This window comes from Aedes aegypti, chromosome 2, assembly GCF_002204515.2.
Source record: "Aedes aegypti strain LVP_AGWG chromosome 2, AaegL5.0 Primary Assembly, whole genome shotgun sequence".
Lineage (NCBI taxonomy): Eukaryota > Metazoa > Arthropoda > Insecta > Diptera > Culicidae > Aedes > Aedes aegypti.
Window position 1 is genome coordinate 269,371,123 of NC_035108.1, and position 26,680 is coordinate 269,397,802.

The 26,680-nt window shown below is 38.1% G+C and overlaps 1 protein-coding gene across 3 annotated transcripts in view; it reads right to left on the bottom strand.

Moving 5' to 3' along the window:
- The window catches only part of LOC5571432 (G1/S-specific cyclin-E), a 31,009-nt gene extending 7,303 nt beyond the window's left edge, over positions 1-23,706 (bottom strand). Inside the window, exons 1-3 of one of the 3 annotated variants that reach the window (XM_001659634.2) lie at positions 23,472-23,706; positions 22,149-22,413; positions 6,296-6,386 (exon numbers count right to left, since the gene is read on the bottom strand). In XM_001659634.2, the coding sequence (XP_001659684.1) occupies positions 6,296-6,386; positions 22,149-22,162 (105 nt within the window). In that variant the 5' untranslated portion in view covers positions 22,163-22,413; positions 23,472-23,706. Of the gene's footprint in view, positions 1-6,295; positions 6,387-22,148; positions 22,414-22,547; positions 23,433-23,471 lie in introns of those variants that run through there. The other 2 variants (XM_021845052.1, XM_021845051.1) reach the window with 2 other exon arrangements.
- Positions 23,707-26,680: the final 2,974 nt, after the last annotated feature.

Here is a 26,680-nt window from a genome sequence, read left to right on the forward strand (position 1 = left end):
TTCAGGGGTCCTAATATCGACTCAGACCACTATCTCGCTGTAAGCAAAATTCGAGCGCGATTATCAACCGTTTCGAGTTCTAGAAATCGATAATCGTTGCGTTTCAATATCCAACGCCTGTCAGCACCTGAGAGAGACTCGCGAAGAGGAAAAATATCAACGTCATATGCAGCCCAGATTCCCCTCTCACGAAACGTCAAATGCAGCCCACCGTTTTTATGACTGAAAAAGTGAAAAGTATTGTGTTAAAAGTAAATTATTATTAAAAACCTCAGTCAGCGGAGCAGTTTTTTTTCCAAAGTTGCTGATAAATCTAAGCAGAAGATTAATTATTTCTATTGTCTGCTACGCTTGCTGGCATGAAATTTCACTCAAAATGTCGTTTATGCTCCGGTGTGATGCAAACGCAATAGTTTTTTGGTGAGATGGTCATGTGGGAGTTTGAACGGTTTGCGCAAGATTGATGTAAACACTGAGTGGAATAAGAAAAAAACTCAGCAATCGAAGAAAAAGAAGACCGTCTCCGCGAGTCTCGTCTCAGGTCAGCACATGGTGTAGCAGCGGACTACCATCAAAAGCTCGACGAGCGGATTAGCGAAATCGACGAAAGCGTTAACCTCAGCGATCTGTGGGAGTTAGTCCACGGAGCGGTGAGCACAGTAGCGCGAGAAGTAGTAGGTACTGCTCAACGAAGACCAAGGCACGGTTGGTTCGAGGAGGAGTGCCAGAGAATGACGAACGAGAAGAACTTGGCTAGAAGCCGGATGCTGGTGTCTGGTACCTATCAGAGCAGAGAGTGGTACAAGGAAGCAAGGGCAGCCGAAAAACGGATCCATCGCAGAAAGAAAAAGGAGCATAAAGAGGCAGTAATTGCTCAGGCGCAAGAAGCTATGGAACAGAACAACATCCGACGGTTTTACGAGTCCGTAAATGGTGTGCGGAGAAAAACAGCGCCGTCTCCCGCCATGTGCAACGACCGCGAAGGAAACTTGCTGACAGATAAAACAATGGTGGCCGCCAGGTGGAAAGAGTACTTCGAGTCATTGTTGAACGGAAATAACGGAAGTCGATCTGGTAGCATGATTCAAATCGATGACGATGGACAGGCTGTGGAACCTCCAACGCTAGATGAGGTAAAGAAAGCTATCAATGGGCTGAAGAACAACAAGGCTGCTGGGAAGGACGAGCTCCCGGCCGAACTTCTCAAACACGGAAGTGAGCAGCTGCACGAACTCCTTCACCGTATCATTTTGAGGATATGGGAGGAAGAACAAATGTCTACTATTTGGTGCGCCAAGGTATTAAGGAATTCGGCGTACAAAATCATGCTTGGAATTCTGTTCAACAGATTAAGACCATATGAGGAGTCCTTTGTCGACGAATACCAAGCTGGTTTTCGAGAGGGCCGATCAACGACGGATCAAATGTTTTCCCTGCGTCAAATCCTAGATAAATTCCGGGAGTACACTAACTTGCAGACTCAACATCTGTTTATAGATTTCAAAGCAGCGTACGATTCAGTGAAGAGAAATGAGTTGTGGCAAATTATGTCCGAACATGGCTTTCCAGCGAAGCTGATTAGACTGATTCGTGCAACACTTGATGGATCGAAATCAAGTGTGCGGGTGGTGGACGAGATTTCGTCATCGTTCGTAACCTTAGATGGATTGAAACAGGGTGACGGTCTTTCTAACTTGCTGTTTAACATAGCGCTCGAAGGTGCTATCAGGAGAGCCGGTGTGCAGAGAAGCGGTACCATTATCACACGTTCTCATATGCTCCTTGGCTTTGCGGACGATATCGACATCATCGGGATTGGTCGTCGGGCAGTGAAAGAGGCGTTCGTGCCTTTCAAAATGGAGACAGCGAGGATCGGGCTCATGATCAACACCACAAAAACGAAGTACATGGTGGTCAACGTGGGTCCGGACGTGTTAGTGATAGCGAAATGGTGCTAGGTGGTGAAAAGTTTGAAGTGGTGGAAGAATTTGTGTATCTTGGAACACTAGTGACATGCGATAATGATGTTACCCGCGAGGTGAAAAGACGTATTGCAGCTGCGAGTCGGGCTTTCTATCTCAAAAACTAGACGTGCTATGATATTTTTGAAGACGGCAATGGATTCAGCAAGCCTTATTTAAGTCAATAGCGGCAGTTTGGTGCATGAGACAAAAACGTGTTCCGCGGTGTTAGCGTAGGAACACAGTTTTTTGTAGGCTTTCCTGAAAAATCCCCAAGGGAACATACAAAAATGACTTCCGTCGTTTGGTTCAACGGAAGTGTGGAAGTGTACGTATTTGGTATTGAAAAATGCGTGAGAAAGGGGAAAAAAGGGGGGGGGGGGTTAGAAAGTCCTAAAAACGATGGATGAATCATTGAAATTCCATCAAAAACTCTAGAATAAAACTTTTTAGGCTATCCAGAAAGTACTCCTGCACAAATCATCGAAGGATCTCCGGAAGAAGTCTTTGGAGATAACCCATGGAAAAATGTATAGGGGAAACCTTGCGAAAGTCCTTGGGGGAATTGTCAGATTAGCCCCTTTCGAAATTATTGGAGGTAAAAGGCTCGGATTGCTGAAGAGATTTCCGAAATAAATTTCAGTAATATCTTGAAGCATTCCTTTAGGAATCGCTGGAGGAATATCTGGAGAAATGCCTGGAAGAATTTCTGGAGGAAAGTCTAGAAACATGTTAAGGAGTCGCATAGGAATCCAGAGAGGCTTTTCGATCTTATTTTTTCGAAGCTAGGCAGGATTTTTTATGATCACGTTCAAAAGGCACAGCTAAAATCCCAAAAGGAACTCCAGAAGTTAACTTGGAATCCATGGATTTCAATTTCTGAATTCCACTGGGAATCCTCAGGATGACGGTATATGTTAGTAACCCCAAGGTTTACATACAAATCCTCTGGATTCGCCCGAGAATCCCTACAATATTTTGCTTTGCTTATGCCTTATTGTCAGCAGCATCGATTAGCTGAATTTCAGCAATTTTATACTGATTTTCAACAATTTGGTATGCTGAAAACTTCAGCTCGATAAATTTCAGAAAAATGTAGCTAAATAGATTTAGTGTGTAGAATCTACACTGTAGATTTTGCTAGGATCACGCCTTAAATCGGCAGTAATTTTCATTTCAAACATTAATACGTCAATAATTGAGTTGGGATCAATCCGAATTGCTTGATATTCTCAGGATTCCGCTAGGCAAGCCAGAAAAACCGCTACGAATTTCCAGATTCAGCTTAGATTGCTCAAGGCACATCATCAAACTATCAAGAACACGCTGATATAGCCAAGGTTTTTGCTAGCAATCCACAGAATTCTGCTAGTAACCTTAGGAGTCTGCTAGGGTTGCACTTATAATCGGCAAACAATATCTAAGATGACTGAGGAATAGGGACGCATCGATGTTATGAAGTTCCTTTTAGTAAACTCCAAGAACCTGCTATAAATATTCAGAATTGTTAATTCCGCTGTAACCCCTTAATATATTATTGAAGATTCTCCGGAGCTGAATTGGAATCTTGCAGATACCGCTAGGGACTCCTAGATTCTGCTGAGATCACGCTCATAGTCCAATATTTCGCATGGTAACTCTAACGGCTCTGTTAGAAACCTCCGAGATTCCCTAGGAATTTACAGGAACTGGCAAATAAACCTCGAATGCTTAGAATATGGAACACTATTGATTTTTTTAGGAATGCGTTAAAGATTCTACAAATTCCACTGCGAAATTTCACATCACATCAAATCGATAACAGAAATTAAATTGAAAATCCTAATTTCTAGAAGAAAGCTAAGAAACCATCAGAGGCATAATTCACATTCTAAACACTCAACTGCCAAACGACAACCCCTGGCAGCTATCTACCCAGCTCTACTAGAGCACCACTTTTTGGCGGGAAACTCCTGCGGAACGCCTCAAGGTTCGCGCCAACTTCAGCTTTCTCCCTCGGTAGTCCAATACTAGTCACATATGCCGCGCTTGTGCGCTTCCATGCGTCATAGCAGTACATAGCATAGCCGATACTTTCGCGCAACGGGAACCCTCATTCATTCCGATGCAGCGCATTCGAGCCAGCTACACTTATATGAGAGCATTTAGGCAAATGACTATAAAGGAAGCATGCAATGCACAAAAACAAATAAAATATTGTGCCAGTATGGCCTAGCTTGCACCCTGGTAATATCCTTCCAAAGTAAACGCAACAACGACAGCAGCAAGTCAATTTGTTCGTCGTTTTTCATTTTTTAATGAAATTTAAAAACCCGTACATAGACCCGTTCCTCGGGCGCAAAGTGCCTCTGGAGCTAGTCCAGGATGCGACTTCTGTATGGGTGCGCACGCAACTCGAGTAATACCTAAATATGCAAAGAATAAGGTAAATAATAAAACTGAAAATGACGACGACGAAGGGAACGATCGGCGGACAGGATGCCGATGGTAAAGTGCGATAGGCATCAGCGAATAAAACAACACACACCGCCAGAACTTCAGAATTGGAACTGCCAGACAAGCCACCCAAATTCAACGACCCCTTTACATAATAATTTGAATCGGACGGGTTTTTTACTGGGTGAAAGGAGTATATGGTGGCGAGGAATGTGCTTTTTTGAGGGGGAGGTGTTGGCGACGCGTGCCTTGTGTTTTGTTTTAGAATTGAGAATAAATTAAAAGAAATTGGATGTTGGCCCTTTGAGGCATTAGTTTTGAAATTTATTCAAACTATTTCAAAGTTAGAAAGCCTAAATTCAATGAAAACTGTCAATAAAAGCCAGAATGAAGCATATTCAAATGCAACAGAGATACTGCGCAATCAGATTCAAGGTCAACATACAATCTAGTCGAATTAAACCTGATCAGAAGAAGCTTGAGTAAAATAATCAAGCAATACATTTGTTACATTCAAGGGTTTGCTACATTTATGTATTTTTAAACACATTTGCGGATTATTAAACAAAAAGGCAGCTTAAGAAAATCCTATATGTTATGTAGGTATATACTTTACTACTGGCTTCCTGTTGAAAGCAAATCGAACTTTCAGCGCGGTTTCCATCAAGCTTTACTTTTAGACAATAAAATACCTTTACATGAACGGCTATCCAAAATACCGGTTCCTGATCTTCTTCATAAAATCCAACGAAACGAGCCTTCTCGGCGTTTTTATTTTGGCTCCTCGTTCGTCCCGAAGTTCTGATGGTGCCTTCATCGTTCCATTATGTTTTAAACTCCCTGCTGAGCTGAAGAAACCTCGTACGTCGCCTGGTAATTTTGACCTCTTCTCCTACGAATTCGTGCTCCTTTCAGCGGCACTACTTTTTGCCTGCTGTTAGCCTTTTAAAATTGTCGAAGGCAAAATATACTGCAGCAGCACAGGGAGAAAGATTGAGTAAAGCAACGGGAGAAAAAAAATCTGGAGGGAAAGCCTCGTCATAAACCATTAACCTCTTCCTCCCTATTGCTGATACAGAGTTGGTACCATATTCAACGAAGGAGGCAATCTCTAAACGCCACGGCAAAGAGCGCCAAAATTCAGCTGTGTGACGCTGCCACATCTACAATGATCCGATTCACCGGCTTCAATCCAGATAGACATGGGAACAGCAAACAAATCTAGGATTTACATGCAGGTTGAAGTGATCCAACATCAACTTCCGGACTGAACACCTTCGATGTTCTGATGTGCTTGAATTCGTTATCTTTTCCAAATCAAACAATCATTCTTGATAGATAGGCCTTTGAATGAGGCTTGACAACTCGCACATCACCTCGTGCCCCCTTAAAATCTATGTCAGGGACACTATCTTTGATTAGGTAGCTTAAATAGCCAAAGTTTACGCAGACACAACAAGGTAGTTCAAGTACATCGATTCGCAAGATCATCGAATTGTAAATTTCAACACCACTACCGATTACAGCCAATCCAATCTAATACAAATACCCATACTTGATCGAAATAACGATGTGCGCTAAGGGTAAATTATTCCATGTGGTTGGCACGTCGCAACGTCTTCAAAATTATTCACCCCGCTGCAAAAACTGGGAAATGTTGATGAGCCTAGTTATTTAACTAGCGCAACATCTGCACATTTCGGTTGGACATCCAAACTGTTTCCTTCTTCCTTGCGATGCGCTCGTCCTTCTGTCGGCGCTGAAGGAATCGCGCAAGCAAGGACCCGTCGTAAGGATATACTGTTGCGGTGTAACGGCTTCTTTCTTGTATATTCGGTTGAATGGAAATGTGCACGTCTCGTTGTTTGTAAAAGATGTAAGTTAGCGCATGGACTTACCGCATCGTCCGAAGTGTATTTCCGCTTCCGGCTGTTTCTGCTTCGTGGCTCTGTAATCTCCGACGTTGACGATCTGCTGGCATCTTCGGAACTGGGGAAGATTGAAAGAGAAGATTTTTTGGCGATTAGATTTTGACTAAGCATGATCACAAATAATTAAAAAAAAATCAAAAATGGATTTTTCATTTTCCCCGTGTTTAAATGAAATTGCATGAAACGATGTTTTCATCGAACAACTTGTGTTTCCGACTAAAACGTTATAATGAGCATGATGAGTATTAGCCTGATGACCGGCACTATTTGAAGTTCCCACTATACGATTGACCACAATAATCGAAATTGATCAAATAATCCACAAAAGTAGATATTAGCATACCATACTCAGTTCCAGGTCCATGACACTTTCGAGGGCTTCAAACATTATAAAGTCAGTAACGACGCAGGTCACGTCCTTACGGTCATTAGAGTAGTTCACTAATAGTTGAACACTACCCAAAAGTGAAACGTTTTTTTAAAACCTAATACTAATACTACAAATCACTAGTAAGGCGAGCAAATATCTTTTTAAACTCTAATATGTTGCTTATCTTGACAGGCCTATTTCGTATGCGACTTACAGACTTTTTCAGACTTCTTACAAGCACTCGACACTGAAGAAGCATGATGAGTCACATAGGAAATAGGCCTATCTGTCAAGATAAGCAACATATTAGATTTTAAAGGTATTTGCTCGCCTTACTAGTGATTTTTAGTATTTTATTTTTTATTTTGCAAAAGTGAAGTAAAGTGTTAAAGTTCAATTGGTGGTTTTCTTAAAAATATTTGTGTCTGATGATTATTAGGCTTTGATGAGAAATTTCGTGCAATACTCTTAGAAAAACAAACATTTCGAAATATTCCATCACGCATTGAATGTCTCCTTTGTAGCAGTTTGATAAAGGACAACCATACCGAATGGCTGGTGCTCAGTGAGAACAAATGAACAAATTTAGCTGATGAGCAAATGAATTTACCGTTCTAAGTTGTACATCATGTTATGTCATGTTCTAAGTTGTAAATCATATCATGTCCACTAAGGCGATAACTGATACAAATAGTGTATGAGGACCCAATTATGGCGACACTTTAGAGGTGGGTTGTTTTTTTTTTTGTCCAGTGAAATAAAAGAAGTAAACTTATTTACGGGTGATTTCCATGACTAGATGGTTCGGTAAGGCATTATCTTCAGGTTGCTCAATTACTAGGATTATACATACGTTCGAAAACGTCCGCAAGCGGCATCTGTTACTTTCATGACAGAGAGGCAGGGTGGCCACCGAATTTCGATTTTGAAATTCCCGCTTTTTTCCCGGTTTTCCCGGTATGTTTTACATAATTTTCCCGGTTTTTAATTCATTCTTTCCAACGACTTTAATTGATTTTTTCTATATCAAATATCGTTTCTATGATAAGTACTGCAGCTTTTTTTTTTTTTTTTTTTAAATTGGTTCAACATTCACCAGTTGTTTTTTTTTCCACAGTAATTTGATTATTTATCAATAGTTTCACTATTGGAACAATAAGTTGACTATTAGATTGTTCTAACCTATATGGAATCTTATTCTGAAAACTATGGCTATAGTATTCATGTGAATCGATTTGTCTTGCATTCATCCAAAATTGATGGAGCTCTGGAGCTATCTATCATGGGAAAGAGCTGTGGCATATATTGTGCTAATAAAACAGATCCTACTCATGACATGACAGGGATTTAATTTGAATGATATTTGACCCATATTTACAAACAATATGCCCTTTAAGCCAAACTTCGAATTGACAAGATCAAGTTTTAAGATCAGAATCAAACAACCGTTCGCGGTGAAGATTTGGTGGATTGGTTGCATTCTGGTTATGATAAAACGATCACAATTTCAGCTCGGAGAACTGTTTGGTTCTAAAGACTCGTGCTCTTGAAATTTCGAGGTTTGGCTTTGGCTTACAATCATCCTAAGTGCATCTTAATGCTGAATTTCAGATATTTGGCCGACAAAAGCCCCAGGTGCCAGGTGCCAAGATGCCCAATTAGTGATGAAAGAGGCCTATTTCAATTCTTAATCTTCTGAATTTTCTTCATAAAAATAAAGAGCTCTCTAAAGCCAATAAGTTAAAGGTATGGATGAAACAACAAGGCCACACATGTAGAAGCACTTACTTAGGGCTCACTCACAATTTTAATAACACCGAAAATTATCAGTTTTGACATCCACACACTCTCTCGTAATGCTTTTTGTATGAATATTCTACACATTTTATACGAGCTGTAACAGTTTGATGGGGCCCAGATAGCCGTAGCGGTAAACGCGCAGCTATTCAGCATGACCATGCTGAGGGTCATGGGTTCGAATCCCGCTGGTCGAGCATCTTTTCGTAAAAGAAATTTTCTCGATTCCCAGGGCATAGAGTATCTTCGTACCTGCCACACGATATACACATGCAAAAATGGTCAATCGGCAAAGAAAGCTCTCGGTTAATAATTGTGGAAGTGCTTATAAGAACACTAATCTGAGAAGCAGGCTTTGTCCCAGTTGGGACGTAACGCCAGAAAGAAGAAGAAGAACAGTTTGATCGTTATTAAAATCGTAAATGAGACCTTCTTCATAACTTTGTCGATTAGATCACTAGTGACATATTAAATGCATTTATAAATGGGCTTGTTTTCCAGATAAGTTGTGGTATTGAGCAATTACAGAAGAATGCTAAACCAATCTGGAATAAGTAATTAAACTTCGATTCACAACGTGAGTAAGCAAAGTTAGAGAAAAGTTCAAAGAATATTAGGTCTGACAGTTCCAGGACAAAATTAAAAAAAAATGTTTCGAAACATTGCTAATATAGAAAAGAGTGAAACATTTTTAAGGAATATGGTGTAGCATAGTAGAAATTAAATCATTTATGTTTGAAGGCAATTGGTTCAAAATTGCGGATGCCACATGGAAATATCATTAAACATAACCACTTTCTATAACTTATTTTGGAGGTTGGTTTGTAGATTACAGCTTGAAGATGTTCGTTCAAAACGATTTTCCCGGTGATCGTCTCAAATTCCCGGTTTTTCCCGTCTTTTTCCCGGTGGATTCAAATTCCCGTCTTTTTCCCGCTTTTCCCGTTTTTCCCGGTTCGGTGGCCACCCTGGAGAGGGTAATTTCAGAAATATTCGATTTTCGAATTTTCGCTCTTTTTTCCTAAAATCGCGAACCGGGAAGGCAATGTGTGTTCACTAATGCTGTTTTGTATCATATTTTGAATTTTCACATTATTTCGACTCATTTTTGAAAATCTACTCAGTATAAAGTGAACTTTTTTACTGTATGTCAGTAATTTTCATTAAAATATTTGTTTATTAAACGTTCGAGCCCAGTCAAAAGATTATGCAACGCCTAAATCCTGGATAAGTGGGTAACATTTGTCGAACACTAGCATAACCTGCAAAATAAGTTTTCATCAGCATGATTGCCAGATTGTTTGTTTTGCATAAATCAACATTCCAATACTGAACATAGTACATATTGTTTTCAATAAGCATTGCAAATTTATTATCAATATTTTCTTGAAAGAATAACAAATTCAATGATGATTTAAGAAAGTATATGCTTATTTAACTATATTTCCAATTTCAATTTAGTTTCAGTACACTTTTTGAAGCTGCGATTGTTTTTAAATTTTATCACAAGTATCTTTTTAAGAGTCCGTTGAGGAACACCCAAAACAAAAATCCTACCCAAATCTTATAAAAATTAAAAAAGTTTTTGAAGTTATTGAAAATGAAAACCCAGAGTTCGCTAAAGGATTAATCTCATAAAAGATTTTTCAAGATTTGAAAGAGTTTTTCAGGTGTCTTCCAAGAATTTCACCAGAAATCTTGCAAAACAATTTCCAGATAATATTGTTAGCAAACCACTGGACCATTGGTAGAATTCGGTAAAATATCTTCCAGGAACGCTCCAAGGAGCTTTTCAGGTATCTGTTAGGATTTTTTCCAGAAATCAATCAAAGATCACTACTGCAGGGCAGGTAGGTAATAAAATCGAGAAATCCTGCTGATAATTTTGAGTGAATTCCACCAATGATTAAAGTGGAAATCTAGAAAAAAAAAATCAAATTTCAAAGGTTTCAACCAATTATTTATATAGAAATTCTCTAGGCATATTTGAAGGATTTCGTCATGAAATTTGCACAGACATGACTAAGGTTTAACTGAATTCTAAGAATATTCTATTGAAACCTCCAGGCAACGACATAAGTTAAAATTTCACATGAACATTTCTAAACATTACACATTTTTTGTCCAATGAATGTAACATGATCATCTAATGATTTCCATGTGTTGTTTAAATGTAATATATTTTTTCTGAGCAAATTATTATTTATTGTTACCTCTGTAGAGTGGAGAATCAATACATTTTCACCTCAAAATTGAGAAAGTATATTTGATGTAATAAAGATTATTCCAATCCTAACATTCTATCAATGTTCCTGTAAACTCTGGTCCTGCTGGAATCCATTCTATCGTCCTTCTTAAATGTATCTTATCTGTATCACACGCATACACTGCCCCTGTCTTGAAATACCATAGAAAATGGGACAATCAGTGGTGGAAAAATCTCAAATTTACACAGCTCAATTTTTTCACGTAACGCTCGCTCTGGTCACGCATGTTTCAAAATTATCGTTTTACATTCAGCTCAGGCGGATTTCTCAGTTTCAATTAGAATTAGACAAATTTGAAATTCTAGTTAATGGAAAACCAATATATGTCAAAAGACTAGTTATCTTTACAAATTAGATTCTTTTGCAACCAGATTGAGTTACTAGGGTTGATGTACCAATAGCCGCATAGCTAAGAACAAAAATTCGCATAAAATCGAAAAATAACGCTAGCGTCATTATTTTTACATCATTTGATAGCTTTTTACCTTGGTTTTGTGGGAAAAATATGAAAACTACGAAAACTCAAATGTTTGTATTTATTATTTCGTGAGCCACTATAGGAATACATGTGCCTATAGTAGCACTATTTCTAATTTCTGTTCCTATAGTAGCACTAGCATCACGGCGTTGGCAAAATATCTATCAAAACCGTATTTTTACAAAACTTTTATATTTTTCCTACAAAGTGTAGATCAAAAGCTTTCGTTTGATGTGAAGTTTTTAATTCATCAATTATTTCGTAAAATAAAAAATAGTTTCTCTCAGTAGTGCTACTAGGAACAATAGGTTTACGATAGGCGCAAGGGAGCTCAAATTTTAAGCAAAACTAATTATTTCGATCATTTTTTGAACAAAATCAAGCTGTAAATCAATGGAACTTAGATAAATTGCTCCTGACCTCCATGTCAAAAAATGTTTTGATAAGGTTTATAGCAAAACGGCCGTAAAACACACTAGTGCGACTATAGGCTCAATTCGCATTTTTTTCTATCTTTATTAACGTGACGAGCACTGGGCTAGTTCTTCTCGGGACCAACGGCTTTACTTCCCTTCCGAAGAAACTTAATTTTTAGTGGCTATCTCGGGGATAGGATTCGATCCCAGGTCCTCGGCGTGAGAAGCGTGTGTACTAACCACTACATCAGGTCCATCACCCAAAGATAAGATTGTTTCACACTTTGTATCAAATGTTTGTTGAATGAAAATGTCTTTATTTTCACTAAAATTGATTTATTCCAATCAGTTAATCCATACAACCGTTACAATGCGTTACACGCAGAAATTGAAGACGTCAGACATTTTTCAAATGTAAACAAATAAAAATAAAAAAAAAAAAACATAAATAAAAACACCGGTGTCCAAAATATATACTTTGAGGGTCCAAAATGTCTTGGAGTGTCCAAAATAGTAAAAAACAGTGCTTCATAATTGGTCGGTGTTCAGACAGACCAGACAAGATGATACTTAGGCGTTCTGAAGATACGTTAAGGACTGCATCAATTTCGATTTTTCTGAGGCTATTTTCATACAGACGAATCATCAAATATGTAAGTTCCATTATTATAGCAAATAATGCAAATATTTTGATATTTGGAATGCCTAGAGTTTGTTTTCCTGAAACTATGAAAAAGCACTTGATCCAGTCTGTCTGAACACCGACCAATTGGACTACTTTCGACGTATTTTGGACTATATACGACCATGTGAGCATTTTATTTCACAGAAGAAGCTTTTCTCTACGTTTTGACATGTTCATTGACCAAGTGTAAATAATTATTTGATACAAAAACCCTAAATGACTTCCTTAGAGGGTCCAAAATACGAACGTTACCCTATTTATTTTCAAAAAGTCGGTCATTAAAATCATGACAAATTTATCTGTGTCTCTTCATGTTAATAGTCGAAACAATTATAAGTTCAAGACCAGTTCAAAACATTGGTTGAGCTTCATAAAATTCTCAGAATGTTGAAGTTTTCTAAATTTGAAAAGGAAGCTTTATTCAGAGATAAGTCTTGACAAACTCAGAGCTCGTCTTTGTGTTCATATACAAACAAAATAAATGTAATCCCATCTAAAGCCGTAAACATGAATCTTTACACATCTTGTTGTCCGTGTGTTGAAATTCTTGAGATGGCCGCATGGTCAGATATGCCGAGGACCAGTGATCTAACCCTTGCTTTCAACTGCAAAAAATCCCAATAAATTGAGCTTTGGTCGTAATGCAAACTTCTTCAATTGTATTTTTATTATGTCATCTAGTGCTTTTTTGTCATTCTGAGCTTGAAATCAATGAACCGCTATACAGAACGACGAAAGCGAGACAAAACTGTATTACAATCCAAAATCCCATAAAAATATTAAATCAATTGAGCTCGTGTAACAACCGATCGAGTTAAAACATAGAGAGAGACATTTTCTTACCCGAAGATCCGAGTTGAGCTATTCAACTTTTTAAGGTCCAGTCAAACAGTTGATCGATTCGCTAAAGAGCGACGCGGCAACCCTGATGATAAGTGTATAAAGGTGAGCGCAATTCAATGTATAAAGCTGGCTTGCGGATCAGATGAAACCAGATGTTATATGAAACCACTTGGTCATTGGGAGTGGGGGATGGGTTAGTCAAAATACCACGGTAATCCTCATTAGACTGGCCCAGCTCAGTATGTGAGAAAAATAAAGTTGTATAATTCCACGGGGCACCCCCCAGGATTATTCCATAGGGTTAGAGGAAGACTTCCTGAAAATTTCAGCTCATTTGGTCGTTCCATGAGCTGGCGCAATTGAATTGAAGTTAATTTGGAAATTTCAGCTCAAATATATGGGAAATAGAACATCGTCTCCTGTTCGGGTCAGAAAAATTGTTGATCGCGTTCAATTGAACTCAGAATGTCAAAAACACTACTTGATACCATAGTGAACAATATTGTAGAAGATTGTATGATGATTAACATTGAGAAAGTTGGTTTTTTAGCCATCTGAAGTAGATTTGCAATACTGCTTAGTATTTCTGCAACATAGTCGGGTGGTAGCCACTAAGCGCATCATAGCCACCTATGACGTTGGGCGAGCTGCGGTACAAGGTGCATGCATATAAGTGATTGTACGGGAGTGCTGATCTTAGCCTCACTTTCAACAACTGAAAGGTTAATGAAAATGAGCTTAAATCCAGATACAACCTTCTCCAACTATGTTCAATAGGGTTTCAACTATTGAATTCGTCATTCTGGGCTCAATTGAACGCGAACAACTAGTATACGGAACGAAGCAGTGACATAGGGTCAATTTTCAATATATTCCATACAAACTTCGAATTGAATGCGCCAGCTGGGGGAGCAACCAAATGAGTTGAAATTTTGAGAGAGCATTTTTCTTACCCTAAGGCACATATCTAGGGGGTGCCCCGTCGAATTTTACAACTTTTTTTGTTTAAGGGCCAGTCTAATCCTCATGAAGGAGACGGTTCTAAAACTGATTTAAGTAGCACCATGTAGTTTTTGGACGACCCCTACAAGGTCAGATAGATTAACACAAAATTGTGTTGATGAATGTCAAATTTGACCTCTTGTGGACCAACTCATTATGTGTTAAATTTAAACATGCTAAAAATCTGCTCCTGGGACGATTTCTTCTTCTTTTATTTTGCAAAGTATATGCACAAATCGATTTTTCAGGATGTGTGAAAATAACATACATTGTGTGTTGGCCAAGAAGAGCTCGAATTAGTGTAACTTTTTTGAGAGAGTATACTATACAGAACAAGCCGTCTAGCAGAAATAAGAATTCTCAAGTTAATAAACATGCTCATAATATTATCACAAGATCCTTGTGCTTCACCATCCTTAAATTCATCTGTTGATTTAATGGGAATTTGTTCACTTATCGACAACAGACTACCACGCGGCTCCATACAAATCAAAGCAAAGCACATTGAACCATGTGGCAGACACGGTGGAGTGGGAGGCGGCAATCATATGATCGGTCAACAACTTTGGCGGGAGAACGAATGAGACCAACCCATCACAGGCGCAAGACAAAGAAGGCGCGAAAACAAACGCTGCGGGAGGCCCCCGAGATCTTCCTGAACCCGCGCGATAACCCCTCCTCTTTGCAAGGTGTGGAGCAAACGAGAAGATGAAAGGGATGAAAGAGATCCACGTTTAGCGCGCGCAGCGATTCGATTTCGCTCGCTGTTTTGACATCTTTCCTATTTTTAAGTGTTTTAGAAACAATCCCAAATAACTATTACTTTCAAGCCCTATACACCATTACTTTATAAGTACAATTAGAGTTGATTTAAAGGGTCCCACTAGAACCACAATAAAATTATAATTTATAGCATTAACACGACTTTTGTGGACCCCTTTTCCACTTTAAATTAACTTTATTTGTACTTACAGTAATGGTAACTTTATATGCATAAATTGCAGCCTTTGCAGCATAGTTACTTGGGAACACTTTAGGACCTTTTACGACCACTAGGAACTATAATAAAAAGCTCTCGCGCCTAATTATCCACTAGCCTACTTCATTCATATTTTTCCGTGGCGAATTTTGAACTCGTAAAGCGAATGCGATCAAGAAGGGAGCAAAACAAGCGCGAAAAGAGTGCGCGCTCCACTTTGCTCTCTCTCTCCGTCGCTTTTGTATAGGCTGCTGCGATGTGAGCGAATCGTGCCCCAACTCAACTCGTTCGTCTTCTTGATGTTTCGGGGGTGAGATTTAAATGCCCTGGGTCGCGTTTTTCGCGTTCGCGTGACGTATTTAAATACACGAAAGCGGCAAATACCGCGATGGAGAGGCAGAGCAAAAGAGCACAAATCCAAGAGCGGGAAATCGCGCGCGCGGAAAACTCCATCGTCTGCGCCTTATTGCCCTGCTAGGCTTCTTCTATTCACTATCATGTATCGATATGTGGCGAGGAAGAGGAAGTCAACGCGCGCGCGAATCCATATAAAAGCAGTAACGCAACAAAAACATTGCCACACTCCGAAAAGGGGGAACAAATCGAGCGCCAATATTTTGCTGGCTGCCTCTGGTGGTTGATGTTGGCGTTTCGTTTTGGTACCTACAAAAAAATAGGAGGGAAAAGAAAGCCAATGATTAAAGTTCTGGCGCGCTGTCAACCAATAGAGGTGCGGCGGCGATGTGGTTTTGCACACGAATGACAACACTACAAAATATCTTTTCGGGGGTGTTTGAGCAGTGCAATTTTCGAGGAAGGTCGTCAAAAGATAATTAACATCTCTGCGGGCAGTATCTTTTTACCACAAATAATATTTAAATCGCGAGAATTTTCTTTTATACATAATGTAATATAACATAAATATAATGTAATTGTACAATTTTTTCTCACGTTCTAAAAACACTCGTTTATTGTTAAAATATGTGTTGATTTTGATCATTTGCCGGTCAACTGGTTAGTGAGTGAATTTCAATAGCGATCGATATCGATTAGTATTGAATCGTTGGCGATCTCCATGGCTGGACAAAAATCTATAAGGAAATTGTAACACTGTTTGGGCGGGTTGTTACACAGTTTTTAACATATTCCGATGTTCCTTGGTAGACCGACACCACCCAAAAAAAAATTCTTTAATCACTAGTTTTGGTCAATTTACCCAAAAATTAAATGAGCCATACAATTCAGGAGCTTTTCTAAAATAAACAATCGATTAAGTTTTCTTAAAAGGAAACTTTCTAACTGATGTACTTTTTAGTTTTAATATATTTATAGGCTAAAGTGCTACTAGAAAAGCCGTTTGCACCAATTTACACTAAGCCTTTCAAAAAAGTATTGTTTTGAAGCGCGAATTATAAAACATGACAAAAATTCTGTGGCCTAAGTGTGTCATCCCCAAGAAATTTCAAATTATCTCCGGAACCAGATGACCAACGACCAAAATCGACACAAATTTTGAAAAAAGAAGTTTTTTAAAAATGTATGAGAAAATAACAAAACATACGCCATGGGAGAGGAAAAGGAGCGTTGAAGCGGGTAGCATGTTTAGCGGAACAATATTAATAATAAATCATAGAAGAAGAATGTCGCTGGTGTTCCCTTTGTATTCGCTCAGAATCATGTTGGGTACATAAGTGTCAAACTACATACATAAAAAATGTTGACATTTATAGCCCCGCCTATCTTCGCCAGCAAAAGATGTTCCGACAGCGACACCAGCGACATTCTTCTTCTATGGTTTATTGTTTATATTAGCGGAATACATATAAGTAAATGCAAGCCAAATTTAGTACTATACCATTTAATTCCACTAGAGTTTGTATCCTTCAACATGCCTTCTTCAGTGTCGTGTACTAGATTCGATAAACTCGGTTTACATTTACTTAATTCCTGCCTACATTGGAAATTTGAAAGATAAATCTGTTTGAAATCGCTGAATTCAAGAGAAGAAAAGTTATAATTACAGTAAACTCTTCGCGATTCGATATTCAGGTTGTCCATTCAAAATCAGTTTTAAAATTCCCGGATTTTTCCCGGATATCTAAAATTAGCAGCAGATGACAAAAAGATCCTGCGACTTCATATTGTTCGCTTTATTTCATCCAAAATGGTCAAATGTGGAGAATTTGATTTAACGTCCAACGCTCCGTCATCGTAATTATCGTCATTATCGAAACTTTAAAAGCAGTTTTTCTGTTAAAAACTGAAAACTATTCGATTAAAATATGTTCACTGTGTTTCGGTTCGAGAATAGAATACAGTGAACAAATTTTCCTGTAAATTTTCTTGATTTTGAACGAAAAAACTGCTTTTGAAAATTCCGAAATCAATAACGGATCCAACCCCCTTAAGTTATTTATGAATTATTTTCGACGAAATTTTTAAATTATGTGACTTCAAAACGGTTTGAACTTCAAAATAGATTTGAAAAAAAAAATAAAAACTATTTGTTGAAATATCTAAAAAACCATCCATTTCCAAGAATTTATAGATATTACAGAGTGATTTTGGAATTGTATGAACAAATTTCTGCTCTGTGTATCTAACGATGTTCAATTACCAACCTATTCTCTCCTAAGAATTCCTTCGTAATTATACATTAGACATAGCCTGGCTGGTTCCTGATAAAACGTTTGATCTGGTGAATCTCTTGTTGAATCCAAAGCGAGATCTTTTTAACATGCCAAAAAACATTTTATTGTTCTCATATGAAGCTGGCTTTTATACATAAATCCAAAAGAGCATCTTCCAAACGATCAATCATCGTGTTTGTCAAAAATCTCGTTAAGATCTTAACAAAAAACTGTACAATAATGCAAAAAAAGAGCTTGTTGTATGTTTACCCATCAAAGATCTTGCAAAAAGTTTTTTGGGAATGGTTGGAAGAATTCACTGTATATCTGCAGAAATCTCGCCAGAAGCGTTATTAGAACTTTGTCATAGATCAAGGACTTGCCAAACTAGTAATCTAGACAGGACTTCAACAAGAATCAGTATCATCATTTATTCCAGGATTCCACCAAACGGAATGTTTAATGAATCTGTCCAGGATTTCAGCAGACCTCCCCAGAAAATTTGTCAATTTGTTTTATTTGGTTCAACTTTTCGCCAACCTCTAAAATTATCAAGAAAAATCAGCCAATTTTTTTTCTAAAATCTATTTAAAAAAAATAGCTATCTACCAACTACCTTGCAAGTGATCTTTCAAAGAACTTTCAAGAAACTGTTAATTTATTACCCCGATTCCATTAGGATTCCTGCAAACATTTCATTAAAAAAAGTTAGTCAATGTCAGGCTGTCGTGCACTTCCTGGCAAACATTTCTAGTTTAGCTCATAGTGCTTGAAATTAAAACTATCAACTCTCGATTACATTTTCAAATCGACGTAAGTAACTCCCATACGGTTTCGAGAAAATTAATTGAGAAGAATCACAACCTGTCTTCTAAAACTGTTTCAGAATGAATCACCTTTTCAACATTTTCTCGTCGTGTACATCGCTTAAATTTTGCATGTAATCAACTCGCGTTCAAAAACTTGGTAGTTTTTATTGGTTCGTACAAAACTTTGATGACAAAATGATACTACGACGTTTTTGTACTAGTATAAAATCGATTCAAGTAGTGTTTTGTTTTTATTCGTGGTTAAATCACTTGGTCCCTCCATATAATGGAGCGGTGAAAATTGTGCTTAGGTTGCGAAAGTTAAAATTTTACTGACGTCGTTTTGTGAATCTGGTGGTAAATGAACGTGTTAAAAGTGAAAAATTGAGTTGGTTCATAGCAGAACGTGTAGAATTCGTCTGCAAAACACGTAGGATCGATAAACTAATTCTGTTTACTTTTCTGACCTGATGCTACTTGAATAAGTTTTCTAGAAATAGTAATATTGATATGAACAATAATACTAATTTTATAATTCCCAGCAACAAAAGCAGTACTACTTTTCAGCACTGTTTCAGAACGGTGCTTAAAGGTACATAGTAAGTAGTTCTGTTTTGGAAGATGGCAAATTATAACAGAGTGTCTCCATCGAATTGCTCTGGACTCTACATCTGATTCTGAGTGAAAACAGGATCAATGCTTCTAGAAATAATCAAAAATAAATAAATAAAGACAAACTTCAGAATGGCCAAAAAAAAATGTATGTGCAACTCGTTGTATTTATCTAACTCGGTAAATTTCACTGCAGAAAAATAAAGATTCGTGCTTCATTTTGTAACTGTTTCATTAATAACTATTGACACATTTACCATAATTACCTACTATTCGGCATCAAAATTATGAAATTGTATCACCCTGAAATGGGTTTATCATACAAATATCTGGAGAAGATTTAGAAAATTTCATGAAAATATCGAGTTAGAGAGGTTACAACTAGCAAAAAAAAACAGATCGCATCTCAAAGTTGGGAAATTATGGACTAAGAGCTCTCTACCAGCAACAACCCTTTTATTCTCAAATTTGGTGATCATTCCATGTGTTTCCGCGTTTCAGTTGCCTACTAGATTGAAGATGCTTGAATCACCTCGTCACCGTTTTGCGATCGCTAGAAGCTTGAAATGCAGTTATTAAGAGTCAAGCGATGAACTGCAGAGGAGTTTTGAAGAAGGTAATTGTCACTTTCTAGTAAATTGGTCATCATTTTGGTACTGAAAGAATATTGTATACAATTTATTGGAATAGCTATGTCTGGTCACTCAAAATCATTTAAGTCACTTTTTTCACATTCATTTCTGGCGGCTGAATATTTTGGTGAAAATTCAGCATCTATAGTTTTGCCATGGTTCTTTTAAAAGCTTAGAATTCCGGGTTGAATTTCTGATATTGTTTAATACTGTTGTTACTGACGAAATTTTGAATGAATTGCTAACAAAAGTTCTAGATGTATCTTCGACAGAAAGCTAGAAGTAATTTTCTAACTACCTTCTGGATGAATCTGAACAAAACTGCTTCAGAAGTAGGCCAGAAGCTTCTCTGGAAATCCAAATTCGATTCGGCAGAAACTCTAGTAAGAGTAGAAGTTTGGTAAGAAATTTGTTTGATAATTTTGACATTTATAAACTAGAAAAAACTCAATTTTGACGGTGCTCAAGAGACGTCAGTCATTCGCAAGTCTGCCGTCTTCTGTCTCAGCGCTTTCATTTCAGAATTTCATTCATAACAACTCTTGACCTATCTATAATCGTCTAGCTGCAATAATGAAACAAACCGATATGTTCAGTTAAATTGGGCAAGATAGTCGAAATATCAAATATTGAAAACAATCAACATAATAATTCCACTACAAGTTTGATTTCATTACCATTTTTCGTCAAAAATGTATTTTTTCTGGCATTACGACCCAACTGGAAAAGCTGAGAGCAAGCCTGATGGTACCTTCAGTATAGCTTTGCATGAAAGCCGTAGACGTCACCGCAATGATGAGAAAGGTCTTCTTATTGTCTATAACAAGTTCATTTTTTTATTACTGACGCATAATTCAACGAAAAATACAATAGATAATTCCCATAATTGCTTTGAATTCCTGGAGATTGTCTATTGTTTTGAATTAAGCTTTTTAGTCGCAATATTAATTTAACTATAGTAGGTATATATTTTTTATCAATAATTGATCAAATTTTGTCTTTATATGTTATTGGTACATTACTGTTTGAACAATAACAGCCTCCTGACACCGCCCATACAACCCCATTGAAAAATAACGAGCAAACATCTCTGGTTCCCATTGGGAAGTGGTTCCCACTGACAGCTCAATGTTTGTAAACAAATAACCGTTTGAGGAATAACAATCGATGATGGCGAAATCTTTTTCTTCGAAAAATTTCTTTTTCCGCAAAACAACAGTTATTCGAACAAATAAACGGTTACAAACTATTGGATTGCAATACAGCAAGTCAATTTGGGTTGATGTGATTAGCTAGAAACACATTTTAGTATTGGAGGAAAAATTCCTTTATATGATTAAGTCAATGTACGTTATTGCTCTTGAGTATGATGCTGACCACGAAAAAAAAGACACTTTATCTGATCCGATTTACAAATATATAAAATTCTTCGGTAAGTATTTTTTGTAAGTGAATATAAATCAAAGGCAAACCTGAAAGTTTCAAGAACACAAATCTAGAGAACCAGGCTGTGACCATTAAATCAAATGTTCAGCTTGATCGATTATTTTGTTCTCTAGATTTGTGCTCTTGAACATTTCAAGTGTGACTTCGATTCATCTTCACCTTAATGATTGCAGTAATTTAATGTGTTTTTCTGAAAAAGTTGGAATTATATCTGAAACAGAGTTCATATGTCAAATGTCAGTGCATGGCTATTGCTAGTGTTCATTACTTCATAGAGAATGATTACTGAGCGTTACAAAGGACCATAACATTCTGGAATAGGCAAATTGCCAGTAGATTTGCTAGTGAACCATTTTATCGCGGAATCTTTCTGCAGGTCATTGAGATATTGTCGAATAACAAAGGACATCCCACAAATTTATTATTGAATTGGAAGTGAGGTAGGTCTCAGATATCGTGTTCACTTAGGGTGAAAATGTTCAGGCATAAATTGTAATTGTTCTTTTTCAACGATGAATTTTACTGCCAGAACTTCAAATACTAAGGGTTTCAAAAGGAATAGGGTAAGTTTTCCTATGGTTTTATGAAAACCATTCAATTCTGAAAACGTAGACATGTTAGGTATACATAGGATCAATCCTTAAATTTCATATAATATACCCAAAAAAACGAACTGAATACCTCCACTGGGAAAAACTTTCGCACGTCTATTCAATTCAACGTTGCCTTCAATTTATTTCCCATGGTCCCAAAAGACGAAGGACTCGACCAAAAGGAAAAAGGACCACCCTCAGGTAGAAAACAGGATCACATTCAAAGTTTCAAATCCCTGATGACGGTTGTCTCCAGCTTACCTATACAAATCCATCGTCCACGGATCTCGGATTCACTGCTTACTCCTTCGAGTGGCCAACACCTCTACGATAAGGCCGGGGCGCTCGCTTGGACCGTTTCCACCAAACGCCTAACCCCGGAACTACTGTCTGGTTCAGTATAGTAATCCACTTTTACATGAGCACAACGCGGACTGCTTTTCCTGGCCGGACAACTCCCGAGGCGGTTTCTCCCGCTGCTGATGCTCGACTCAAGCGTAGGTACTTCTTATTCCCGGTAAAATTCCTAGAGAACCGGCACCAAGATATGGTTAAAAACTCTACAGGAATTTCGAACCCCACCACACACACGGACAAACTCTCGACGAAACAAGAAGAAAGGCAGGAGAATGAAGGAGGTGGAAAAATTAAATGGCTGACCGTGTTCCCGCACGGGAACTACCCTCGAATTTTCGGGTTTCAGGCTCGAGGTAGGCCACTGGCAGTGCAAATTCCTACGGATTAGGATAGTGCCCTAACTTGGGAACCGTTTTTCCACCAAACCGGCTTAATCCGTCCACGCACTTGCTCCGAAAGCTTCCGCACAATTCCACTTCAACGAGGCAACACGTTCGAAGTTCTAGCACCAAATGAGTTTTCACCTCTTCTTCTCCGATGAACCGCTAAGCTGCTTGCGCAGCTCTCGAAGAATGTAAAAAGAGGAAGATGTTCACTTGTGAAGTTAGGTCAATTTTGGCGCGTAAACTTTTCAGGAAAATCTCGGAAAATTGCCACTTTTTTCACATCACTGGATAGTGCTCTTCAGCCGCAACACGAAAATATAACTTTCTTCGAGCTCCAATGTCCGGAAGTAGTTGAAATTTAGCTTTGAAAAACGGTCTCCCGCCAAAAATTAAAGGCCATATAAAGTAGACACGTAATCGAATATCACTATTCGAAGCCAATTACTGATTGATAAAACCACTTTGCTCACAAAGTTTCACGGTCACACTAATCATGCTGAATATGTTCCCCCATTTGGCCAAAATAATCAATTTCCCTTGGAAAATGAGCCTTTTCCAACTGATCGAACCGGATTTATACCGGGAAACTTTCCCGCACTTTCACACTGATGTCACTGTCAAAATTCCTAAGTGAACGGATTTTTTTCGCACTGACTCTAAATTTTATAACACCTTTGCCTCAACTGATGTTCGATTAACAAAATTCCAAACTTTTCAGATAAGTTTTCATTCAGAAATCTTGAGAAAATCTCCTTTTCCGCTCATTATCCCACCTTTATTTTGTTTCTAGGTTAGTCTCATGTTTGTGCCGAATTCCACTGAAATAACGAAATAAATTTACCTCTTCCTCACAATTCAATCGCAACTCAACACCATTAACACAAGAAACTATTGTTCTGCACAATAACCACCGACTTCCACCTAAATTTCCACAAAAATGATCACAAAATTTCCATGATTTTCTTTCGGCTGATGATTGGGCTAAAGAATCAAACGGAACGCAGATCGTCAACTTCGTCTGACAACCGACTGGCGATGATTGGCTGGCCCGCTCGTATCAGCACCCCATCAGTGTTCAGCGGCTGTAGAACTGTCAGCTGCTCCGTATGCCGTCTCGCTTCACCACACTCCGTCTTGCGAAGATGGGATGTAAACATTGAACGACTGTTTCACTCGCACCCATGCGCTGTGCGCGCTCTTTTGAGTGGTGAGCTTTCTGCGCAGCTTTCGTCAGCGTTGCCAGCCACACGTAATGCTTTTTCGAGCATCACGATGTCCCAGAGTCGAAGCAAGTGATTTTTACAAGTTCGGAGAGGGGATGTGGTCACCCGATTCAAAAATATACTACACATAGCTGTAAACCTGAGACGAGACTCGCGAAGACGGTCTTCTTTTTCTGTGATTCAGCAATCACAGTTTTTTTTTCTTATTCCACTTTATGTTTAAACCGATCATGCGCAAGAAGTTCAAACCAGGTCCGTCGCACTCGGGCTCAGATTGGGTACCACTTCTAGTACTGCATTTGGTCCCTCGGTAGTGCAAAAGGTACCCAAGTTTGACAGATCGCAGTACACTTTGAACGGCATTCTAGATTACCTTATGAGCCATAAAATTTTGGGCAACTGCAAGGGACATCGGGGTCTTTAATTTGTCTTTGTTCAAACCCTGACATGAACCTCTCAGCAAAAAAATATTGCTTTTGCATCACATCGAATCATAGGGTGTTTTATGTATTTTAGACATAGCGTTACGCGTATATAATTTGGCCACCTCTATTTGATTTTGCCGTAAATGGCCAAATTATATACGCGTAACGGTCTGTCCAAAATACTTTAATCACCCTTTGCACCTGAATCGTAAAGCGCTCAAGTAAAAGTTCTCTTTTTTACCAAAGTAATTTTGACAGCCGATCCAGTATGGACCTATGCACGGGTTCACTATTTGACGTTTAAGCGGTGCCGTGTTATTTATGTGACCATGGAAACCAGTGAATTCGGCACCACCCAAACGTCAAATTCGTGAACTCGTGCATTGGTTCATGGACCAGTGCACGAGTTCACTAATTGACGTTTGAGCGGTGCCGAATTCACTTGTTACCATGGTCACGTAAATAACACGGCACCGTTCAAACGTCAACGAGTGAACGCGTGCACTAGTCCATTGAGCCCTCGCCGAGCGGTGTCACGAACACGTGCTCAAATTTGCTGGTTGAAAACACTTCCGTTTGATTTTGCTGGGAACAGCTGATCTTTGTTTATTTTCCACCAGCACTCTTTAAATAATGTTGGTGACATGTAACGTGTATGTATACGAGCGCAGAAACCACTATGGATCAATGCACGAGTTCACTATTTGACGTTTAAGCGGTGCCGTGTTATTTACGTGACCATGGTAACGAGTGAATTTGGCACCGCTCAAACGTCAAATTAGTGAACTTGTGCACTGGTCCATGAACCAATGCACGAGTTCACGAATTTGACGTTTGGGCGGTGCCGAATTCACTGGTTTCCATGGTCACATAAATAACACGGCACCGCTTAAACGTCAACGAGTGAACGCGTGCATTTATCCATGGGCGAAGTGTCACTTTTACTTGCGGAATAATTGGGTCCTAAAATTTTTAATGAAATCTTGTTTTTATTTAATAACACGAAAAAGCATGTTACTGTAACTACTTTAGCAATTTTTCCCGCTCAAATAATGGCTATAACATGTTTAAACTTTAATTTAAAAATTTGGTCCATAAATGAACCTTGACACTTTTGATCATGTTTGACGTTCGCTTAGTCGACAAAAACACCACAGGGGTTTTAGTTCGACCACTGGGATTGTTCCTATCTGACATTTCGTAAGGGACACGGAAAACAAAATACACCCAAAATTTGAGTTTAAGCCAAAGGATGTGACAAAATCTAAAAAAAATGTTTTTTGGACTTAAACCAACGGAAAACATTAGAAAATTGAGTAAACATGTGTTTTTGGCCTAAACTTTAGCGTTTGGTACTAAAATTGGGACAGGGCTTTAGGACCCTATTGAGCGGCACATTTTTCCGTACGGAAAAGTGACAGCTCCATTTGATTTGTTCGGCATGCGTTACCGACGTTATGAAATCAGCTCTACTTCTCAGCAGCGTACAGCTCAAATTTCGGTAGCGGAATTATTCCTTGGCCGTTTCTTGTCCTATCCTTTTGCACAGTACTTATGATCAGCGTACCGCCCGGATAAAAACGTATCATTCAGTGAATGGAATAAACCATTAATGTACAATTTAACGTATTGGATACAATACAGCGTATTGTAATTGAATGTCGAAGCAATATTATTCATGTTTGGATATACAATTCAAAAACAATATAATATATTGTAACAGAACATTGTATTGTTTTTAATTGGTTTTATACCTTACAATTTTGGTCAAATTCCTATTTTCGCGTAAAACAACTGTTGCTTTTTTCTATGTAGCTTTGCTGAAAGAAATAAACAAAACAAGTTCAAAAAGCAAGAAATGTTGGGTGGAAAATATTCAAAAAGTAAAAATAAGTAGTTTTTTAGAAGTCACTTGACATTAGCTGTAACGACGAATGCAACCATGATACAGTTTGTTGAATTGTTTTTGTATTGTACAACAATACACGAATTGCTAATCAAGACAATACATGAACAATATATCGTATTGTGTTTTAAAAATGTTTGTATGAGAAAATATCTATATTTGTATTGTTACGATACTTAACCACCCATACATTATATTGCAAAAATCTCATATACCATACAGTGAACTGTTCAAAACAATATATTGTACTGTAATTGTATTGTCATTTTACAATATACTGTATTGTATTTCCAATATATTGAATGGTACTGTTTCAATACGTTATATTGTTTTTGTATTGTATTTTTTATCCGGGCGGCCATTACAGCTGTCCGCAAAAAAAAATAAATTTTCCATACAAAAGCTATCATGTGGAGGAGGGAGGTGGTCTCAAATTTACAAATTTTGCGTTAGGTAATATTTGAATCATTCCAAATGCAGCAATCGATCAAGAAAA